Source organism: Balaenoptera acutorostrata, chromosome 1 (genome assembly GCF_949987535.1).
Source record: "Balaenoptera acutorostrata chromosome 1, mBalAcu1.1, whole genome shotgun sequence".
NCBI classification, from domain to species: Eukaryota; Metazoa; Chordata; class Mammalia; order Artiodactyla; family Balaenopteridae; genus Balaenoptera; species Balaenoptera acutorostrata.
The window spans coordinates 129,512,667-129,535,842 of record NC_080064.1 but is presented as its reverse complement, the minus strand read 5'-3'; the positions used below and the strand labels follow the sequence as shown (position 1 = coordinate 129,535,842).

At 41.6% G+C, this 23,176-nt stretch overlaps 1 protein-coding gene across 1 annotated transcript in view; it reads left to right on the top strand.

Moving 5' to 3' along the window:
• The first annotated feature begins 8,537 nt into the window (after window positions 1-8,537).
• The window catches only part of DPT (dermatopontin), a 41,246-nt gene continuing 26,607 nt past the window's right edge, over window positions 8,538-23,176 (top strand). The window contains exon 1 of the mRNA XM_007172478.3: window positions 8,538-8,932. Coding sequence (XP_007172540.1) covers window positions 8,628-8,932 — 305 coding nt within the window. The 5' untranslated portion in view covers window positions 8,538-8,627. The remainder of the gene's footprint in view (window positions 8,933-23,176) is intronic.

Below are 23,176 nucleotides of genomic sequence, written 5' to 3'. Positions count from 1 at the left end.
TGTAAGTGTGCAGGTCTGTGAGATGTCAGTTTTCTTAGTGCCTCCCACTGGCCAAGCCTAATGAGGACCTGAGGGCAGGAGGGCACTTTCATGCAGTGCATTACGCTTCTCAGGGCCCAGGGCAGGAAAGAGAAGTAATCCGGAAAGAGAAATGGAGAATATCCATCACGTCACCTTGCAAAACCATAACTCATTTTTTTTTAATACCAACCTCTCTTCAAGCTCTTTCTACATACTGTCTTATTTAATTTTGTGTAGATTAAAAGTAAAGTATGTGCATATATGTATGAGTGCATGAACGTGCGCACACCCATGCATGCAGAGATACACACACAGACACACAGATACAGACACACACACACACCCTGCATGGCTTTGGCAACTCAATCAGTGCTTCTGCTTAGGTGAAGCAACCCCACTGTCCAAGAGGGTTGCATTATTTTGGTAGACATTAATATTGCAGCATTTTAAAAAGCTGGGTTAGAAAATAGCAGTCATTAGCGTCCAGCGTGCTTGGCTCCAGGCTGCTGACAGGGAGGGGAGGAAGGCTGGGCTGCAGCCTTTGCTGTGGTTCTCAGTTCTCTGTCACTGTCTGCATGGGCGGTGTGTGAGCAGGAGGCCAGGGTGGGCTCCGTGGAAACAGGATTATAGTGCAAAGCCCTCACCGCAGCCCGCGTGCCCTGGAGACACGGACACACCTGGACCCGGACCAGCAGCTGGGTAGTTGGCAGAGGAGCCTTGTGTGGTTCTGCCTCACTCACTCTGGGAACAATATGAAATCAGACTCATTCTCAGGGAATGAATATGCACCTAACCCTGTGGTTCTAGACTTTGTTATGCATGAAAGTCATGGTGGGAGTGGGGGTGGGGGAGCTCATAAAAAGCACAGATTCCAGGGCCCCAGACCCAGGGATTGCACTTCAGTAGGGTTGATGGGGCCCCAGGAATCTGCCTTTAGCACATTTTTCCGTGACTATGATGCAGGTGGTCTGTGGACCTCACTTTGAGAAATGCTGATCTGGAGTGGTCATGTGTTTTTAGAGTTGGGACAGACAGTAGGCTTCTTAGGTGACCAAGTCCATCATCTGAAGGCCAGAAAGGTTAAGTGAGTGAACAACCCCAAAGGAAGTACAAGTGCGTCCCTGCGGGAATGGGAGCAAGAGAGTGACTCTTAGTTAAGGTAGTCAGGCAAGATCAGAGGAAGCGGCAGACAGACAGCGCTGGGGAAGCAACTGGCAGAGACAATGGAAATACTGTCTCCCTGGAGAGGAAAGTCACCTTCAGGAAGGCTCCTTCCCCTGTTAACACCCTTCCCCTGCGTGCTTCAGGATGGTCAGAGGGAAGGACGTGTTAAATGTGCATGAACTACTGGACACATTCGTCAAGTCTCACGATGCCAAGTCCTCCACACCTCTGCGAGACCTGGCAGGGGTGCTGGGACTGACTGTGAGAGCAATGTGGGGTGCTTCAGGACCCTCAATCTGGAACTGGGAGACATGGGTTGATATCCAGACCCTGTCACCCAATATGTCTGTAACTTGGGCCATTACTTCTCAAAGCCTCCATTTCCAAACTGGTAAAGTGGAAACAATAAAGCTAGCTTTACCGCCTCCAATCAATGCAAGGATGAACTGATTCATGCTATAGCCCTGCCAATGGAAGAGACTAACTATTTACTGAGTGCCTACTACCTGCTAGATCATGTGGATTATATACATAGCTTTAAGCATTTAAAAGGCCGATTTCAAATTAGGAAATTTGAGTTGGAATGACACCACTTAAGTGCTTTCTGAATGAATTATTTTCTTTTTTTCCTCATCTGTATCCATATCTTCCCAACGGGACATTCCTTTCAGCAGTGTTCTCTAGCAGATCATAAGCTCTTGACTACATGTATTCTGATTTCAACATGTTGTTTCACTTACAAGCACATAATATATTTACTACAGTGATATTTCCAGCAGCCTCCATGTCTCTGGGCTTCATTCATCCTCACAGATCCCCAAATACTAATTCGGCACTTAGACCTACCAGCTTCCTTCCATGAGCGTCTCAGACCAACCTGGCTTGGCTCTCCCTTCACAATCTTGGTTCCAGTGCACGTGAAGCCCTCCTTCTCCACCATGAAGGCTCCTCCTTCTACCTGCTGCTTCCGAACCTCCTAAATTCTCCTCCCTCACTCTCTGCCTTCATTGCTCAGCCCTGCAACTCACTCTCAGTGACCTCTGCCATCCACACTCATCACATGGACTAATGGAGCCCCTGACGGTGGTGAAACGACACCCTCCCAGTCTTGCTCATTCCCAGACTAATTCCGCCAGTCACATATCTGCACAAGGATACTCAGCTGCCTGCAGAGCCCTGGGCTGCTCAGTCACACCGATTTGCATAACGATCGCCTCCGCTCCAGTGTCTAGTGTTTTTCTGAGGTGATAACGAAAACCTACGTTTGTGTCAAGCATTGCAATTTACAAAGGCTTTGCCAGACCACAGTTTGATATGATTCTCACAATAATCTCATGGTGGTTATTATCTCTCATTTTACAGATAATAAAACAGGTTTGTCTAACCCAGTGGTTCTCAACCAGAGATGATTTTATTCCCCAGGGAATGGGTGGCAATGTCTGGAGGTATTTTTGGTTATCACATTTTGGAGAGGGGAGACGTACTGGAATCTAGTGGATAGAGGCCAGGGATACTGCTCTACATCCTATAATGTACAGGACAGTCTCCACGACAAGGAATTATCTGGCTCAAAGTATCAATAGTGCCAAGCAAGATAAGCTGGTCTAATGTCGTTTCATTTACTTGTTGAACCAGGATTCTAACCCAGATATTTGGCGTCCAGGAGCCCCTGCTCTTTTTAGAATCGTGTGCCACTGCTTTCAGGTCCTGCCACTGCCTTGGTTAATATCATCTCCTCATTAAGAGAAGAAGACTGATGAATTCAATGAAGTTCCCTTGGTGCTTTGTGCTAGCTATGAAAATTAGGGTCAGTTATTAATTCTCTCTGAACCTAATTTTCCTCAACCATAAAATGGTTATCCTAGAACTATTGGAAGATTAACTGGTCTGTCACATGTAAAGCACATGGTTGAGTATCCAGCACACAGTAGGTGCACTTTATTCTACCCCTCCCAATCTTCTCTCCTCTCTCTTCTTAACTTCAGCTCTTCCTGAACTTCCTTAACTTTCTCTGCTGCCTGCAGTATGAGCATTTTAAACATTTTAGCTCTCAAGGCTAGGTTCAAATGGCAAAAATGTGGGTTCCATCATAGGAAAGCAAAGGATCACACAAAGAGAGGCAAGCTTCAGGAAGAGGAGGACAGCCTGGGTATACCACGGCTATTCAAGACCTTCCTCAGCTAAACTGTGAAGCTGGCAAATATTCTTGTTTGGAGGAAAATATGAATGGTTCAGCAGACACTTGCCATCTTTCCTGAGAGTACATATATAAAGACCCTGTATTTTGGCCACATAGCGCTGCAGCCAAATCCTAATTATACACAGACGTTAAAAAGGAAAAAAGAAAGTGCCCAAAAATGGAATCCTCCAATAATTTCCAGTCAATATTTTAGGTTAAGTAATCTGTTCATCTGGGGCTACCACCTTCTCCCAGGCACTAGGATGAGCCATGCCTTCTGCCTTTCCAATAGCTTGTCCATGGAGCCAACAGGTCTTATCCAGATTGCTCTAGTAGATGTAGATCTTCTTTGGAGTGACATCGTGAGTATATACTGTTTTAACTAGCAATGTACAACAGGATCTGCCCCAATCCTAAAAGTAACTCACTCAGAGGGATGTGTTGATTCAAAGGCCTTTGTGGAGGTTCCCCGTTGAGATCAGACCAAACAGCATATTCAGAATTTCTCAAGAAGGGATTATATGCCTGAGGAGGCTTCCAGGTAGGAGTGGATCCAGGCTCTAAAAACTCTCACCAGAGCAGCGGTGGCTTTCCATAGCTTTCCGAAGAACGTAGGCCTAGTAACAAGTATGGGTGAGGATGTAGAGAAATTGAAACACTCATACCCAGCTGGTAGGAATGTAAAATGGTGCAGCTGCTTTGGAAAGCAGTCTGGCAGCTCCTCAAAAAGTTGAAAACAGAGTTACCATATAGCTCCAAAACTCCACTCTTAGGTACACAGCCAAGGGAAATGAAAACATACGGCCACACAAAAACTTGCATGTAAATGTTCATAGCAACATTGTTCATAGCCAAAAGGTGGAAACAACCCAAATGTCCATCAATTTGTGATGGATAAATATCATGCAGTATGTCCATACAGTGGAATATTGTTTGGCAATAAAAATAAATGAAGTACTGACACATGCTATAACGTGGAAGAACCTTGAAAAAATGCTAACTAAAAAAACAATCACAAAAGACCACATATTGAATGATTCCTTTCATATGAAATACCCAGATTAGACAAATCCATAGAGACAGAAAGTAATTTTGTGGTTACCTAGGGCTAAAGGGTTGAGGAAAAATGGAGAGTGATTGCTAATGGGTACAGAATTTCTTGTTGGATGATAAAAATGTTCTAAAATTGATTGTGGTGATGGTGTTGGAACTCTGTGAATATACCAAAAGTCATTGAATTATATACCTTAAATGGTGAATTGTATGGTGTATGAAGTATATCTCAATAAAGCTATTAGAAGAAGGAGGAGACAGAGAAGAAAGAAAAGGAGACAAAAAGGAAAAGGAAGAAGAATGATCCAGGCATTGGAATGCTCATTGGCAGAGTCTCTCCAAAACATCTCAAGTTCATTACTACTAGGAAGTGAGACAGTCCAGTGATTACGCTGTGGGCTCTGGAATAAATATGATTGAGCTGGGGTCAGATAGGCATTAGTATGACTGTATTACTCCTTACCAAGTGACTCCTGAAATTTAGGTAGAGTTTTCTGAGATAACGTGTGTAGTGGTTCTACAGCATGCATCAGATCACCTGGAGGGCTTGTAAAAATGAATATTGCTGGGCCCCACCCCAGAATGCCTGATTCAGTAGGTCTGGAGTAGGGCCAGAGAATTTGAGTTTCTAACAAGTTCTCAGGTGATGTTGACGCTGCGGGTCCTAGAACCACACTTTGAAAACTACTGATCTAATACTGAGTTCTTGAAGTTCCCCAGGGCCTACTGAGCATACTTTGCCAACAACAGCAGAAATTCATAGTGAAAATTAGTATGTGTGATTTAATATTAATAACCTTATCAATATTTTGCATGGCAATTATTTCTAAATGTTGATATATAATTAGTGGACTGCAGTTTTGATGAAATGATGAATGGAATCACAGTCTAGGAATCAGAAGACCTGGGGGTCATGCCCTTCCAGCCCTAGGAATTTGAACCAAAAAAGTTCCTGACCACGGTTTTCTCATCTGTGGAAAACAAATCCCAATAATGCCTCACTAATATATACAAGGCTGTGAGAAAGATGATATGATAACCTAGTTGAAAATGCATGGTACATTGCATATGCGTTAAACTTACATTCTTAATGTCTGCTCAGGACAACCAGTCTCTGTGAAACCTCCAGCAATGGGCTGCAAGTCCTCAGTTTCTAGAATCCCCGGAGACACTGCATGAGCTAGGATACTATCAACTCTAAGTAACAAGAATCTATACCCAAACTAGCTTAAACTCTAAAGATGTTTACTTGTGCACATTACAGGGAGTCTAGCCATGGAAGCTGTAAACCGTAAGATAAAAGAGGTCTGAAGACAATGGGGAACAGGCAGAGCCTGGAAATTGTTGGGAAATGAATGTATGATAAAGATGAGTGCTTGCAATGATTTGCATTGTCTCTTGGAGCTCTTTAAGTCTTAAGATTGCTCATAAGTCATATCCAGAATGCAGGATATAACTCATGAGCATCAGGATGGTCCGTTTTCAAACCTCTACAGTAGTGGTTCTCAACCTTGGCTGTACATGCAAATCATACAGGAAGGTTTTAAAGGATACTCTTGTCTGGGCCTGGTTCAAAAGTTTCTGATCTGACGGATCTGGGGTGAGGCTCAGACACTGGTGTCTTTCAAAAGTTCCCCAGGTAATTCTTAAGTGCTGACAGGGTTGAGAATAATTGCTCCAGCATATCATAAACCAAAGTGGTTGCCCTAAGCTTGAAGGACTCCAGTTGCCAGCACTGGGGAGTTACTTAGGGATAGGAGTGATAGGACAGTGGTCCCTAATCTTTCTGGCAGCAGGGACCGGTTTCAAGGAAGACAGTTTTTTCACGGACCGGCGGGGGAGGGGGGCAGGGGAGCGGGGGAGCTGGGAAGGGTTTCGGGATGATTCAAGTGCTTTACATTTATTGTGCACTTTATTTCTATTATTATTACATTGTAATATATAATGCAATAATTATACAACTCACCATAATGCTGACAGAAGGTAGAGTTCAGGTGGTAATGAGAGCAATGAGAAGCAGCTCTAAACACAGATGAATCTTGACTCACTCACCCGCCATTCACCTCCTGCTGCGTGGCCAGGTTCCTAACAGGCTGCAGACCAGTACCGTCCGCAGCCCAGGGGTTGGGTACCCCTGTTATTGGAGAAGGTGGTACTAAAGCAAAACTGGGACTCATGCCTATTCAGCCCAGAGCCTCTTCCCCTCCCTTTGATAACTACATCATCAGAGCAAATTACATGCTCAACACACACACACAAATATACACACGTTTGCTTTCCTCCCATGTGTGACTTTCTCCTTCAAGGTTACCTTAATCTAGCCTGAATGCCATCTGGTAAATGTGCTATAAGTTGACAAGGGGTGGAATTCATAGTGTGATTTTTTTCCCCTGGATCCACATTTCTTTAGGAAAGTGGTTGTTAAACTTTGGTGTGAGTAAGAATCACGTGGAAGAATTTTTTAATGTAGATACCTGGGCATCACCTGTGAGGTTATGATTTACTAGGTCTGGAGTGGAACCCAGGAATCTGCATTTTAACAATCTTCACAGGAGCTTGAGAAATCATTGGTCTACAACCACAATTTTAAGAAACTTCCTTAGGGACAGCCCTGATGAAAAATGGGAAATACTACCCACTTAGGAGATGCCCAAAGGGCTCAAGAAATTTGAAGAGCTAAATCACCAAAGAAAACAGACAGATGACCAATACACACATGAAAAGATGCTCAAAATCATTAGTCATTATGGAAATGCAAATCAAAACCTCACTGAAATACCACTGGAAACCTACTAACTTGTTAAAATGGTTAAAATAAAAGAAACTGCAATTTTTCTAGGAGGGATGCACGATAGTTCAGCACTTTAGAAATCAGGTAGTTTCTTACAAAGTTAAATATACACTTAATCCAGTATTCTCACTCCTAGATACTTGCCCAAATGAAATAAAAATTTCATCACACAAAAACCTGTTCATGGATGTTTATAGTAGTTTTGTTCATAATTACTAAAAGCTAGGGAAAAAAACAAATGTCTTTCAACTGGTAAATGTATAAGCAGTCTGTAGTACCGCCATACCATAGAATACCACTCAACAGTGTAAAGGAATGAACTATTGACACTAACACACAACAATATGGATGGATCCAGAAAGCATTTTTCCTAGTGAAAGGAGTCAGACAAAAGACAACATATTGTATGATTCCATCTATTTGACATCCTGGAAAAGGCAAAACTACAGTGACAGAAAGTAGATCAGTGGTTACCAGGGGCTGGGTATTGGGAAGGACTTGACTACCAAGGGGCATAAGGGGTCTAGAGGGTTGAGGGAACTGTTTTGTGTCTTGATTATGGTACTGGTTGAATGACTGTATGCTGAACATTAGAAGAGATGAATTTTATTATACGTAAATTATACCTCATTAAAAAGAAAACTCAACACAGAGGGGAAAACCACCAAAGAATAAAAAGTGGTTTTATTTAAATTAAACTCATGATGTATTTGACAGCCGAGCACAGTTTCTAGGTGTAGAGGGGCCCAATTTCAGCAGCTCAGAAGGATGCTTAAATGTAGTGATAATGCCCAACTTATCTCTCCAGGGGCCCATAGTACTTCCATATGTGACTTAAAAATTCTCAGGGTAGCCTGCAAACTGGCATTCCGTGCTTATACTCGGGGTTAAAAGATGTTGGGCTGAGAACTTAGAGCAGGCATCTAGCCTTGCAGAAATCTAAATAACTCTGACCCTTCAACCTATTATTTTGGTGTTTTGAAATCACTTTCTGCATATTTGTGTGGTCCTGGAAGGCTGGTTTGGAGAACAAATACAGGGGTTTGCTAGTGGTGGGTGGGGTAGGGAAGAGAGAAGTGAAGTGCTAAGAGATGTGGGATAAATTTGCTCCTTTTTTCAAGTGAATGTTTCTGAGGAGTGTGAAGCCATTTGCTTCTATAATCTATCTGCTAAGTTGTTCCTTCTCTAGGGAGTTTCTTCCATTTGCGTGTTCCTTACGTTTTCTTAGAATTCCACCTTAAAACAAACTGAATGTACTTACGGCCAATATCTCCACGCTGAAAAGTTTTGCTTAAACGATGACACACTGCAGTTGGAGCCTGCTCACCCACATCTGGAAGCCACATGTCAGCAGCAGCTCTATAAAACCAGCAGCCCAGCAGACACAGGGTGACATTTTTTGCCAGAAACCCAGACAGCATGGACCTTGCTCTTCTGTGGGTGCTTCTGCCACTGGTCACCGTGGCCTGGGGACAGTATGATGACTACGCGTACTCATATCAGCAGTACCATGACTATAGTGATGATGGGTGGGTGAATCTGAACCGGCAGGGCTTCAGCTACCAGTGTCCCCATGGGGAGGTGGTGGTGGCCGTGAAGAGCATCTTCAACAAGAAGGAAGGTTCTGACAGACAGTGGAACTACGCCTGCATGCCCACGCCTCAGAGCCTCGGGGAGCCTACAGAATGCTGGTGGGAGGAGATCAACAGGGCTGGAATGGAATGGTAAGAGCCAGCAGGCTGCACACGGCCGGTATTATCGCAGCATATCCCTCTCACTGGGGGATGCTTGACGCTCAGGGAACAGCACTTACTGGAGACTGGGCAAGTTCTACAAGGAACCTTTCCATTGCATGCTCTGGGTGGGGCAGGGCCACTGCTGAGCAGACTGCATTACAGGGCAAAAACCCAGAATGGGGGGGTGTCCATGGATGATGGACTCCTCTGTGGTTCTGTTCCTTCCAGAAGCAGCCCTACTCTCAGTTTGGTCCAGGACTAGTATGGGTCTGTGAAACGTTTACCAGTTCGCCGAAAGTTAAGTACAGAAATTGAAAGTATTTACGGAACTTTATAGCAATTTAACATTGCTGTGACATCCAAGTGACATTTTAGTTTGGTAGTAATTTATTTTGACTGTTTTACAAAAGTATTGGTACCCAATAGTTTGGGGGAAATAAACAATGGGACGTTCACCACAGACAGTTTGAGAAATATTGATTTAGAGCAAACGAATGGGGAGAGGGGTCAAAGAAGCTTAGGCAAAGAGAAGTGAAATTAAATAGCTCTCTCCTGCCCCGATTAAATGTGCTCTCTCAGTTTTGAGTACCAAGGTCCTTCTCTCTGTCTGAATTTAAAATGGGTTTCATTGCTGGGAAATAGTTTACTAAAGTCTTTTGGGGAGAAGGACTGTTCTCTTCTGACTGGGCTCTGCCACGGTTAAGGACATGGAAATGGTCTGAGCCTGTGTCTTCACTGTGCCGTGTGACTGTCTCACCCTAGAACTTGGTCAGAGCCCATCCTAGGAGCTATGGTCTGTGAGGCCAGTTAATCACAGCAGCCAGGATGAAAGCAGGACCACTGGGTGGGTCGGGGAAATGGGTGGAAACAGACCCTGTGGAAGGTCAGCCTGGGGAAGAGGAAGCCCAACTGGCAGGTTGCTGTTATGGTAACTGTAGAGAGAAGATTCTATGAGGACTCCCAGCACGCATGTGGTATAATGGGGGTTAGGGGTGGTCAAGCACAAGACTCTGAGGGTCACTCCAGCAGCACACAGAACAACGATGGGAGATCAAGAGGAAAAGACTGATGGGTGGAGGGGACCCCTCAGTAATAAAAACAGCGGCCATTGATTGAGTGCTTACCCTGAGCAAGCACCATGCTGGGTGATTTATATGGATTATCTCATTTAATGCTCAAAACAAATCTCGAAGTCATTTTATAGGTAGACAGAACGCAGTCTAGAGATCAGGGGTTTCCTCAGCTGGGAAGTGGTAGAGCAAGGATTTGGATCCAGTGAGTCTCAGCTCCAAGTATATGTGCTTAGCCATGGTGATGGGTGAGACAGACTTGAGAGTCTGCTCCCTCCGCCGAGTGTGGGCTCAGTCAGCACAGCCGGGGCCACAGGACTGGACTCAGGGCAGTTCTTCATCCTGGGGAGGGAGGGCTCTGCAGATCACAGCAGAAGCCAGCCCTGGAGGGATTGGACCAGCTTGATTACTACCATGACTGAGGAGGGGCTCAGCCAGCCTGTGGAAGGGATGGGGAGAGGGTCACACAGGCAGCTTCAAGTGGGGGGCCCCATAATTGGGTCTTTCCCATCCCCCCCACTGCCTCTAGTGAGCAGATTTAATTATCCAAAACCCCTTCTGACAGATGGCTGGCTCAGAATCCAGCCTCACCTCAATGACTGACAGTCTCCAGTGGTTCCCAGTAGCCAGGCCAGTTGCCTGCCACAGAGCATGGGGATGACCAAATTACAACTGTCTGTCTAATCCTCCAACTTAGGGGGCTATTATATGGGTGGGGCCCCTCTCTAATGTTCCCCTTGTAGAGCCACAGCAAAACACACTCAGATGATTTCTTAAATCCCAAAGGAAGAACCCTGGGCTCTGATTCAGGAGGCCTGGATTTAGATCCTGGTTCTAAAGACAACTTGCCGGGTGACCTTGAACCACGGGTTCAGCTCTCTAGGCTCCCACCGCATTTGGAAAGTGAGCGGTCAGACTGCATGATCTCGCAAGGCTCCATGGCTCCAATTCTCTTTCCTCTGCTTGGCTCTGAAAAGACAGTTGGATTTTTCTTTCATTCTGTTGATTCTTGTGTTTACCCCTGCTAGGGAGAGAAGGCAAGTTATGTTTAGTTTCAAACTTGCCAGCGTGTGACTGGTTTGTCATTAACTCCCAAACTATTTGAAGAAAAGCATGAGAGGGAGTCGAAATTATATGATTTTGTTTGACCAATGTGAGTCGAATGAGAAGCTGACCGGCACTATCTCTCTTCCACCTTCCCTTCTTCTACATTTTTGAGTATGCAGAGTCAAATGATATTTGTTTTCTTTCTCCCTTTCCACCCTCTGTTTTCTCATCTCCTCCTCCATTAATCACAGAGTAAAAAATGTACAAACATGAAAAACAGTAGGACTCAGCTGCCCCAGAACTGATCCCAATTATCCCAGAGGCATTTTTGTTGGATGATTATTGCTTTGAGTTTAGACTCCAGTCTCTGAAAAATCTGGAAGGAAAGAAATTGCTCATAAACAGGGACGCAGTTATATCTTCCCGTTGGCTGCAGGGTCTTAATCTGTTCCGGAGGAAGAGTTGACAGTTTCGTGCAATTTGGCTGCCTTGTATAACTACATTAGCTTGCAGGCTTATTTTAAAAGGGGACAAGGAATCTTGAACACAGATGTGACAACAGTACATAGGGTCTGCTAAAGACACTTGCTAATTGGAGCGCAGTCTTTAAAAAGTGCTTCTGTCACGGCTGAGTGACTTGTAGCACTGCTGTTTTGTTAGGGTTTCTCTGTTGAAAATCACTTCTTCAGTTGGCAGATTCTGAAGTGTGCATGCTGGTCCCTCACTAACAACTGCTTGGAAGCTTTACCTGGGTTCCATGAGTGGCATTTTGCCATCTCAGAGCATGCCTCAGTTGTTCTTGGGGAGTCTTCTCAAACCTGGGTTGACCCAGGCTGTAGAACACGTGGGTCCTGTGTGGAACAAGATGAAACTGGAATTTTTTAGTGAGGCTGAGCTGGAGTGTGGTGGAAGGGGCTCTGGTCTTAGAATCAGGAAACTTTGATTTGCAGCTCCTGTTTCTATCATCTCGGAGCTCTGTGGTCTTGGGCATTCAGTTTCTCATTCTGGAAAAAAAGAAGAGAGTGTGACACCCACCTCACAAGCTGTCAGAGGGTGTTACCGTGATGCTTACAGGAGAAAGTGTAGGAGAACTCTAGAACAAATCTAAATCTAAAACAAATTCCTGCCACATCATGGACAGTCAATAAAGATTTTGTGAATCTGAAATTTGATGAGGCTAATTTGAGGCAAACCAGCTTTACATGGAGTCTGAATTCAGAAGAAGAGCATTCAGTATACTGGCATCTGCTTTTTCCCCAGGGCTTCAAAGAATTCCCAAGAAGATATTTCAAAATGGCAGCTTGTTTTAGAGCTAATTATTTGAATTTATGAATTTACCAAAGATACATCACATGATAGAGAAGAGGAAACCATGTTGCTTCCACAACATTCCAAAATCATGAGCTACTCCAAATTTTGGCAGTTTTATCCTTGGCTAAGGTACAAGCCCACATAAGAGCATATAATTCAGCCTGTTAGGCTGAAGTAGCCATAGATAAAGGTACTGCCTCAACAATATCCAAAGAAGTTGCAATAGCATACTCAGCACAATATTTGCCATTGTCATCTTTTAAATAAGAACTACTAGTGAACCATGAATAGTCAACATTACCCAAAGAATTTCCTACAGATCATTTACAAGGAGTCAGTAGGTGATCCATCAGTGTTAAGCAGTCAAGAGGAACTTCATCAGTGACAGAGGGGAGAAGAGTAGTAGAATTAAGATTATTACAACATAAAAGAGTGATGTGAGGAACAGCTAACAAAAGGACTTCTTATGAAGTGAGGAAGCTGAGAAATGTTGAGTGTGATGAGAATTTTCAGGAGAGCTTCTACTGAAATGGTTAAATGGTCCTGGACAAACCTCCACTCTCAGTCCTTAGGTTTTCTCAAAAGTAAAACAAGAGCATTACAGGGACTAGTTAAGGGACAGTGAGGCCTTGAGCCTTGTAATCTTCTAATATGGTTTTTATGCCTTGAAGGGCTTCTTTACTTACAGGATGTTGATTAATTCTGGGAAGAGGTTTTAAGAGATCTATTTGAATCTTGATGGGAGGTGGGCTGTGAATTTTGCCAATAAGGAGGGTGGTAATTGATTCAATAGGGGCAGATGATCAGTGTTTCCAGAATAAACTCTAGTACCATCAAAAACAAAGCAAATAAAAGATGTCAAAGAGTCATTTAATTCACCTGGTTGGCTGCTTTGATAACTACTGTCAATTCTAGAATTGCTTTCTCCTTTTGGGAGAAAGAAAGTTCTATATACTTCTCTAAGAAGTCTTGACCTAATAAATGGATGGTCAGAGAAACTAAGGAGAAAGAGGTATGTGTCTTTCAAAGGGCCTAAACAAAAGGGAATATGTTCAAGGACAGAAACCTCTTGTGGTTTGTTAGAGATCCCTACTATTTGAATTTTTTTAGTACTACAAGACAAGGGGTGATTGATAGTAGAGGGGTTGAGTACCAGGAGTGTGGCTCTAGTGTCAGTGAGGTCAGGAAGAGATTTATCCTCCATCTGGAGAAACGTTCTTCAAGTCAGTTAAGAGGGAGGATTGGGAAGAGCTCCTATAGTTCCCAGGAGCTTAGTCACTGAGAACTGGGAAGATGTTGGAAAGGCTGATTAGACGGCTGAAGGCACCTAAAGCACTTAAATTTGTAGCAAATTCTTTTCCAATGTCCTAGCTTTTTGCAATAATATCAGAAACTCAGGGTGGGTGGGGGGTCATTTAGGGGCCTTCACTTGCTGGAGTTGAAGGTTAAGAATTTTGTCAGTCTTCCTTTTAGGTGACTCATTTAAAGTATGAGAGAGCTGGTTTATCAGATTAACTGAATCTGGAGTGGACAAATTTTCCTGTTCCGTCCTGGTCCTTTTTACCAGAAGGGAGATGTTCTGGGTCAGCCTATTACTAAACATAGAGTTACAAGCTACATGGGTGGAATCAACATCTGAAGAAAGACCAGAATTTGCTTTAAAAATAATATGAAATCGATTGTAAGAGTCATAAACAGGTTCATCAGATTTTTGTGTGCAAGCCTGAATTTTGTTCCAATCAACAGGCTTTGGAAAAGCCCTAGGAATTGCTCAGTGAAGTCACTTATTGATTGCCTGAGCCTGATCATATAATAAGTTAGTGGGCTGGTCTCATGGTTGTACTTCTAGAGACCTTTCGGGCTTTCCTCTACTAACAGTTTTCATTCAATGCTGCACCTGGTCTTCACTGACAAGCATATGAACAAGCTGACGTAAGTCTTAGAAACCAGGTTGATAAATTTGAATGACTATATTAATTCAGCAAATCTGTGAGGATCTCCAGTTACTTTGGGAGAATCTCTGACCGTGACTCGCAGTTCAGCGTTAGTCCAGGAAATATAAGAAATTAAGGGTTTAGCCTCTGGATCCCCAAAAAGCTTAATTTTAAAGGGATAGGTTCTGATAAGTTCAGAGGAAAAGGGAGTGGGGAGAGTTTCAGAGAAAAGGGGAAATCTGGCAAGAGAATTAGTATTGGGGAACTGGGGACGTAAGGGAGGTGTAGGCAGGCAAAAAGAAGGGAAGGGGGAAGCTGGCACTGGAGGTGGGGCCCGAGCAGGAGGAGCTGAAGGAGTGAGACAAGACGGTGCTGGAGATGGAGCCTGAGACAGAGAAGCCAAGGAAGAAGAGCCTGAGGCTTCGGGAGCCATGTTATCTTTCTTTAATTGTTTACCTTAGTTCCTCTTAAAATCTTATTTTGCAAAGATGCAATTTTAGGCTGCTGATAATGTTTGGAAGCCTAAAAATACCAATCAAAATAGGCATTCCATTTCGTTTTGGAAATTTTAGAGCTATGGTTGTCCAATTTGGTTTTAAGAAAAGTACGTTTAGGGATTTCAAAAGTTCCTCATAATGGTCATTGATATGCTAAATTGCTTTCGGTTAGGTCAATCCAGTTTGGTTAGACATGCACATGAAGAAGGACCTTGGTTTTCAAACATAAAATGGGCCAGGATCCCTGTAGGAAAGGGGTACCCTCAAAATATTTAGATAACTGGGATCCTATTTCTCAGAGCTTTTTCTCTAGAGTAAAATAATTCTTTTCAAACAACTTAAGCAGCTCAAATAGCTCAAACAGCCTGCAGGCCTAATACCAGCCAGTTCTAAGGGAACAGTCTAGTCCTGGAAGAGCCAGGCAGGAAGCTGCCCAGCACAGTTCCAATAGAACAGCCCCTATTCCTGAACGAATGGGCTGATGGCTAGCCAGTTCAAGTTGGATCAGTCTGATTTCAAAAATCAGGCCGAAGTGCCAAATGAGTAGTCGCATACAGAACAAGGTCTTAACCAAAATGATGAAACCTTAAAACAGATCCCAAATAAAACCTGGAGAGCTTCAAAACGCAAAGAGGGTGAAGCTCCGATCCAGGAGAAAGACTTGCCCTCAAACCCCAGGGTCAGTTAGAAAAGCAGTGAGCAACAATGAGCTCAATGTGGTACCACACCTGTTTGCTTACAAGCCTCAGAGTAATCGGGGGTCTTCACTGGACCCCCATATGGAACAACAAAATGTTGACCTAAAACAAATAGACGTCCAGTTATAACTCCAGAAAAAAATGGGTTTATTTGGATGAGCAAAGTATTGCAATTTGAGGTCTACAACTATAGTGAGGCATGCACAAGTCCCCTGCAAAATGGAGAGGAGAAAATTCCTTTATAGAGGGGAAAAGGAAGTTGGGGGACCTATAGTAAACAGAGTTCATGGCTTTTCATTGGTTGCATTATGACAATCTCTCATTGGCTGAGCTCTTGCCAGGCAAGAAGAGGAAATCTTTCTTCTTCTGTTGGGTCTGCTATCTTTGAAGGGTATGAGAGCACTCTTTTCTGGTCTCCTGACTCTAATTGAGGTTTCTGCTTATTAATTTTTTACAGTAGGAACTCAGTTTTCCATAATCTGATTCTAACTGAGACCGAGGTTCTGTCTAGTATGGAGCAATCCGTCCTGATTCATTATTCTGATCATTCAGTACACACAGTGCTCACCTCTTCAGAGAAGTTTTCCCAGACCACCTCCTCTAAACCAACGTCTCTCACACTCTACTCCCCAAGCTGCGTTATGTTTCCTGCAGTGCTCTTGTCATTACATGATTTGTATTTATAGTTTGTCCCCTTCAGATTATAAGCTTCATGAATGTAGGGACTTCGTCCCATTCACCACTGTATAGAATATTGCCCAGCACTAGAATAATGTTGGCACATAGTGGGCCCCACTAAATATGTAGCAAAAGACCAAATAAGACTAGTTAGTGCATCGAGCAGCCCACAGTGCCCTCAACAAAGAAGCCTGAGATCTTCCTGCAAGGGAAACCATTTTGCTTACATTTTTTAATTTAATTTTTTATTTTATATTGGAGTATAGTTGATTTACAATGTTGTGTTAGTCTCAGGTGTACAGCAAAGTGATTCAATTATACATATGCATATATCCATTCTTTTTCAAATTCTTTTCCTATATAGGTTATTACAGAATGTTGAGTAGAGTTCCTTGTGCTGTATAGTAGGTCCTTGTTGATTATTTTCTATATAGTAGTGTGTATATGTTAATCCCAAACTCCTAATTTATCCCTCCCCCCCAGTACATATATACAGTGGAATACTACTGAGTCATAAAAAAGAATGAAATAATGCCATTTGCAGCAACATGGATGGACCTAGAGATTATCATACTAAGTGAAATAAGTCAGACAGAGAAAGACAAATATCATACGATATCACTGATATGTGGAATCTAAAAAAATGATACAAATGAATTTATTTACAAACAGACAGACTCACAGACTTCAAAAACAAACTTATGCTTACATTTTTGATTCTCAATATTCCAGTGTCTATAATATGGAGCTCAACTTTATTGTACACATCTCATTTTGGCTTCTTTCATTCACCGCCATGCAGGATGGTCTTTTTTGACTTCCTGAAGTTCTCTAAACCATGCGCAGAGGATGGCTGACACACTTGTTACCTCAGGATAAATTCTTTATTAGGTTTCCATTATCCCCCAAATCTTAATGTCCAAATATGCTTTTAAAAATACAATAGTAAAACTTTTTATTGCAAAAGCCATATGGGCTAAATGCTACATGGTATCCTGGTTTGGATCCTGTAACAGAAAAAGTGCATTAATGGAAAACCTGGTAAAACCTAAATGAAGTCTGGAGTTTAGTGGTGTACAATGTTAATTTCTTAGTGTTCATAAAGGCACCAGAGTGATGAAAGATAACTTTAGGGTAAGCTAGGTGAAGGGCATACATGAATCCTATGTATTATCTTTACAAATCTTCTGTATCTCCAAAATTATTTCAGAATTAAAAGATTAAAAAATAATGATGCAGGCTGGTAGAGTACATATTGGGAGTTTAAAAGGCAGAGTGTAACAGAATCACAAAATCTAAGCACTGGGAGGGATCTCATGTAAAATCTAGAACAACCTCCCTACATCATAGATTAGGAATTAAAGCCAAGAGTGAAGCAATTGAAAAAACAATGAAACAGGTACATTAAGTATAAGTGCTATTATCTTAATCCTAATTGATATGGTGCTTTATAGTTTATAAAGTATTCCTCATTCATACATTCATTTGCTTATTCATTCACTACCAAATGTTTATTATCACAAACTTTGCCAGACTCCAAGATTATGAAGATAAATAACATACAGTCTATGCCCTTGTACTACTCATGGTCTAATCTTATTTGATCTTCACAATAATACTGCAAGGCAGCATTACTATTTTCCCCATTTTATACATGAAGGACCATGGTTCAGAAGCATTAGGAGACTTGCCTGCTCATAGCTAGTGCAGAGGTGGAACCCATGCCACAGTGCTGATGCCACAGTGCTGCTGGTGAATATTAAATGTTGGTGGTATTTTTGGTCTTGGATAAAGTTGTAGTGAGTTCTGGGCTAAAGAAGATATCACATCTATGTAAGATTGGCTTCTGAGGGAAACAAGGTTGAGTGTGGGAGAATAGAGTTATAGCAGATCTAGGATTCTTGCCAACTTTCCATCTTGGTCACTGTCCTGAGATCTAGGAATCAATGTCTGAGGGAACTTGGGCTTTGCAAAATGGGTCTTGGCTGTGCTCTTAAGGATGGTAAACGTTCACTCCTCCCAGTAGGGGATTTGCTTCTGTCTGCACACTTGTCAGATATAATATTCCTAATGAATAAGAGATTTCCACAGAGTTAGGATACTTCTCTCTCTCTCTCTCTCTCTCTCTCTGTGTGTGTGTGTGTGTGTGTGTATGTGTGAGTTTCTTCGAGGTATCTTGAAGTAATGGAAAGAATATGGACTTTGGAGACAAACAGAACAGTTCTCAAAATGCAGCCCCACTACTAACTTTAGGAAAGTCATGTCAACTTTCTAAGCCTCAGCTTCTACTTCTACAAAGACAATGCCCTAGAATTGTTGTGAGAATTAAATGAGATAATATATATGTATTATTGGCTGTGTGTCCTTTGGGGAATTACTTAACCTCTCTAAACCTGAGTTTCCTTATCCATCAAATGGTGGTGGTGGTGGGGAACTGATTATCCAAGCCCATTTCATGGGATTGTTTTGGTGATTAAAATAATTAATGCAAGTATAGTGCTTAACACAATGCCTGGCACATGGTAAGTCCTTTATAAGAGTTATTTATCCTTACTATTATGACTACTCTCTGGAAACTGAAACTCAAAGAGATAAATATCACACAGTTGGTCAATTATAACGCTGGAGTTGAAATATACAAATTGCTAGATTACAAAGACCACTGAAAGGTACCATTTTGCTTTGGGAACATATAATTCAGTATACATATTAAGTGTACAATATGAGTGTCAAATATTTTTCACATTTCAGATAACACAGTGGTAGTATTAGATCTCTTGGTTAACAAATATTGTAAATAATTGACTTCAGGAGCTCCTGTGGTTAATTAAGCCTGAAATCCCTGCATGACCTGGAATTGTTCTCAGGCCAAAAGTGATCTCAGGACATAAATGCATCTCATAATATAACCTGGATCTACACAGAGGCCTTTGGGTTAGCCTCTACTGCTTGTATTTTTCTAAAACAGGGCAGGAGTTTGTGTTTTGGGAAGAATTTCTATTTCTCCCTTTTCCTGTCCTATGGCTTTCTATCCAGAGAAGCTGTTCAGCAGTTCATTTCTGATTCACCATCTTAAAACCTGCTAGATACTAGCAGAATTAAAACCCGACATGGAGAAGATAGCAGAACTCTTACCCAGATGTAGGCAGGAAGAGAGCAGATTGCATATAACTCAGCAATATTTAAAGAGACTGTTCATACTCCCATCATTGTGGCAGGGGGACCAGTAATCGGTGGTACAGTGTTTACCTTCAAAACCCCTGCACTATCCCACCATGAGATGGTTCAGAGATAGTACATGTTAGGAGAAATGTGTGATGGTGACATCAACGTGTCATGAGGAAGAAAAATCAGTAAGAGTTAGAATTGTCAAGAAAGGAAGATTTCTTGGAGCAGGTGAGCTTGAAATTATGTTTTATTATCTACTTTCTAAGGCTAATCTCACTGCCCACTGGAAGAGTTCAACCTTGATAATTCCTAATGTAGGCTCCAACAGAAAGTGTTTTGTGGAGACTAGGATGTAGCTGCTCTTTCCATTTAATTGCAAATATTTATGATAATAGTAATAATAACAACTACTACCTTTCCTGCCTTCCTGACTTTCTTTTTTTTTAAATAACATCTTTATTGGAGGAGTATAATTGCTTTCCACTGTTGTGTTAGTTTCTGTTGTATAAAAAAGTGAATCAGCTATATGTATACATATACCCCAAATCCCCTCCCTCTTGTATCTCCCTCCCACCCTTCCTATCCCACCCCTCTAGGTAGTCACAAAGCACCTAGCTGATCTCCCTGTGCTAGGCAGCTGCTTCCCACTAGCTATCTATTTTACATTTGTTAGTGTATATATGTCCATGCCACTCTCTCACTTTGTCCCAGCTTACCTTTCTCCCTCCCCGGGTCCTCAAGTCCATCCTCTACATCTGAATCTTTATTCCTGTCCTGCCTCTAGGTTCATTGGAACCAATTTTTTTTTAAGATTTCATATATATGTGTGAGCATACAGTATTTCTTTTCTCTTTCTGACTTACTTCACTCTGTATGACAGACTCTAGGTCCATCCACCTCACTACAAATAACTCAATTTCAGTTCTTTTTATGGTTGAGTAATATTCCACTGCATATATGTGCCACATCATCTTTATCTATTCATCTGTCAATGGACACTAAGGTTGCGTCCATGTCCTGGCTATTGTAAATAGTGCTAAAATGAACATTGTGCTACATGACTCTTTTTGAATTATGGTTTTCTCAGGTTATATGCCCACTAGTGGAATTGCTGGGCCAAAGAGTAGTTCTATTTTTAGTTTTTTAAGGAAACTCCATACTGTTCTCCATAGTGGCTGTACCAATTTACATTCCCACCAACAGTGCAAGAGGGTTGCCTTTTCTCCACACCCTCTCCAGCATTTATTGCTTGTAGGTTTTTTGATCATGGCCATTCTGACCACTGTGAGGTGATACCTCATTGTAGTTCTGATTTGCATTTCTCTAATGATTAGTGATGTTGAACACTTTCAGTCCATGTGTTTGTTGGCTACCTGTATATCTTCTATAGAGAAATGTCTATTTAGGTCTTCTGCCCATTTTTGGATTGGGTTGCTTGTTTTTCTGATATTGAGCTGCATGAGCTGCTTGTAAATTTTGGAGACAAATCCTTTGTCAGTTGCTTCATTTGCAAATATTTTCTCCCATTCTGAGGGTTGCCTTTTCGTCTTGTTTATGGTTTCCTTTGCTGTGCAAAAGCTTTTAAGTTTCATTAGGTCCCATTTGTTTATTTTTGTTTTTATTTCCATTTCTCCAGGAGGTGGGTCAAAAAGGATCTTGCTGTGATGTCATAGAGTGTTCTGCCTATGTTTCCCTCTAAGAGTTTTATAGTGTATGGCCTTATATTTAGGACTTTAATCCATTTTGAGTTTACTTTTGTGTATGGTGTTAGGAAGTGTTCTAATTTTATTCTTTTATATGTAGCTGTCCAGTTTTCCCAGCACCACTTATTGAAGAGGATGTCATTTCTCCATTGTATATTCTTGCCTCCTTTATCAAAGATAAGGTGACCATATGTGGGTGGGTTTATCTCTGGGCTTTCTATCCTGTTCCATTGATCTATATTTCTGTTTTTGTGCCAGTACCATACTGTCTTGATTACTGTAGCTTTGTAGTATAGTCTGAAGTCAGGGAACCTGATTCCTCCAGCTGCATTTTTCTTTCTTAAGATTGCTTTGGCTATTCAGGGTCTTTGGTGTCTCCATACAAATTTTAAGGTTTTTTGTTCTAGTTCTGTAAAAAATGCCATTGGTAATTTGATAGGGATTGCATTGAATCTATAGATTGCTTTGGGTAGTAGAGTCATTTTCACAATGTTTATTCTTCCAATCCATGAACATGGTATATCACTCCATCTGTTTGTATCATCTTTAATTTCTTCCATCAGTGTCTTATAGTTTTCTGCATACAGGTCTTTTGTCTCCTTAGGTAGGTTTATTCCTAGGTATTTTATTCTTTTTGTTGCAATGGTGAATGGGATTGTTTCCTTAATTTCTCTTTCACATTTTTCATCATTAGTGTATAGGAATGCAAGGGATTTCTGTGCATTAATTTTGTATCCTGCTACTTTACCAAATTCATTGATTAGCTCTATAGTTTTCTGGTAGCATCTTTAGGATTATCTATATCTAGTATCATGTCACCTGCAAACAGTGACAGCTTTACTTCTTCTTTTCTGATTTGGATTCTTTTTATTTCTTTTTCTTCTCTGATTGCTGTGGCTAAAACTTCCAAAACCATGTTGAATAATAGTGGGGAGAGTGGGTAACTTTGTCTTGTTCCTGATCTTAGAGGAAATGGTTTCAGGTTTTCCCCATTGAGAATGATGTTGGCTGTGGGTTTGTCATATATGGCCTTTATCATGTTGAGGTAGGTTCCCTCTACGCCTACTACCTAGAGAGTTTTTATCATAAATGGGTGTTGAGTTTTGTTGAAAGTTCTTTCTGCATCTATTGAGATTATCATATGGTTTTTACCTTTCAGTTTGTTAATATGGTTTATCGCATTGTTTGATTTGTGTATATTGAAGGATCCTTGCATTCCTGGGATAAATCCCACTTGATCATGGGGTATGATCCTGTTAATGCATTATTGGATTCTGTTTGCTAGTATTTTGTTGAGGATTATTGCATCTATGTTCATCAGTGATATTGCCCTGTAGTTTTCTTTTATTGTGACTTTGTCTGGTTTTGGTATCAGGGTGATGGTGGCCTCATAGAATGGTTTTGGGAGTGTTCCTCCCTCTGCTATATTTTGGAAGAGTTTGAGAAGGATAGGTGTCAGCTCTTCTCTAAATGTCTGATAGAATCGCCTGTGAAGACAGCTGGTCCTGGGCTTTTGTTTGTTGGAAGATTTTTAATCACAATTTCAATTTCAGTACTTGTGATTGGTCTGTTTATATTTTCTAGCTCTTCCTGTTTCAGTCTCGGAAGATGCTTTTCTAAGAATTTGTCCATTTCTTCCAGGTTGTCCATTTTATTAGCATATAGGTGCATGTGCTAATCTCTCATGATCCTTTCTATTTCTGCAGTGTCAGTTGTTACTTCTCCTTTTTCATTTCTAATTCTGTTGATTTGAGTCTTCTCCCTCTTTTTTGTGATGAGTCTGGCTAATGGTTTATCAATTTTGTTTATCTTCTCAAAGAACAAGTTTTTAGTTTTATTGATCTTTGCTATTGCTTCCTTCATTTTGTTTTCATTTATTTCTGATCTGATCTTTATGATTTCTTTACTTCAGCTAACTTTGGGGGTTTTTTTGTTCTTCTTTCTCTAATTGCTTTAGGTGAAAGGTTACATTGTTTATTTGAGATTTTTATTGTTTCTTGAGGTAGGATTGTATTGCTACAAACTTCACTCTTAGAACTGCTTTTGCTGCATCCCATAGGTTTTGGGTTGCCGTGCTTTCATTGTCATTTGTTTCTAGGTATTTTTTGATTTCTTCTTTGCTTTCT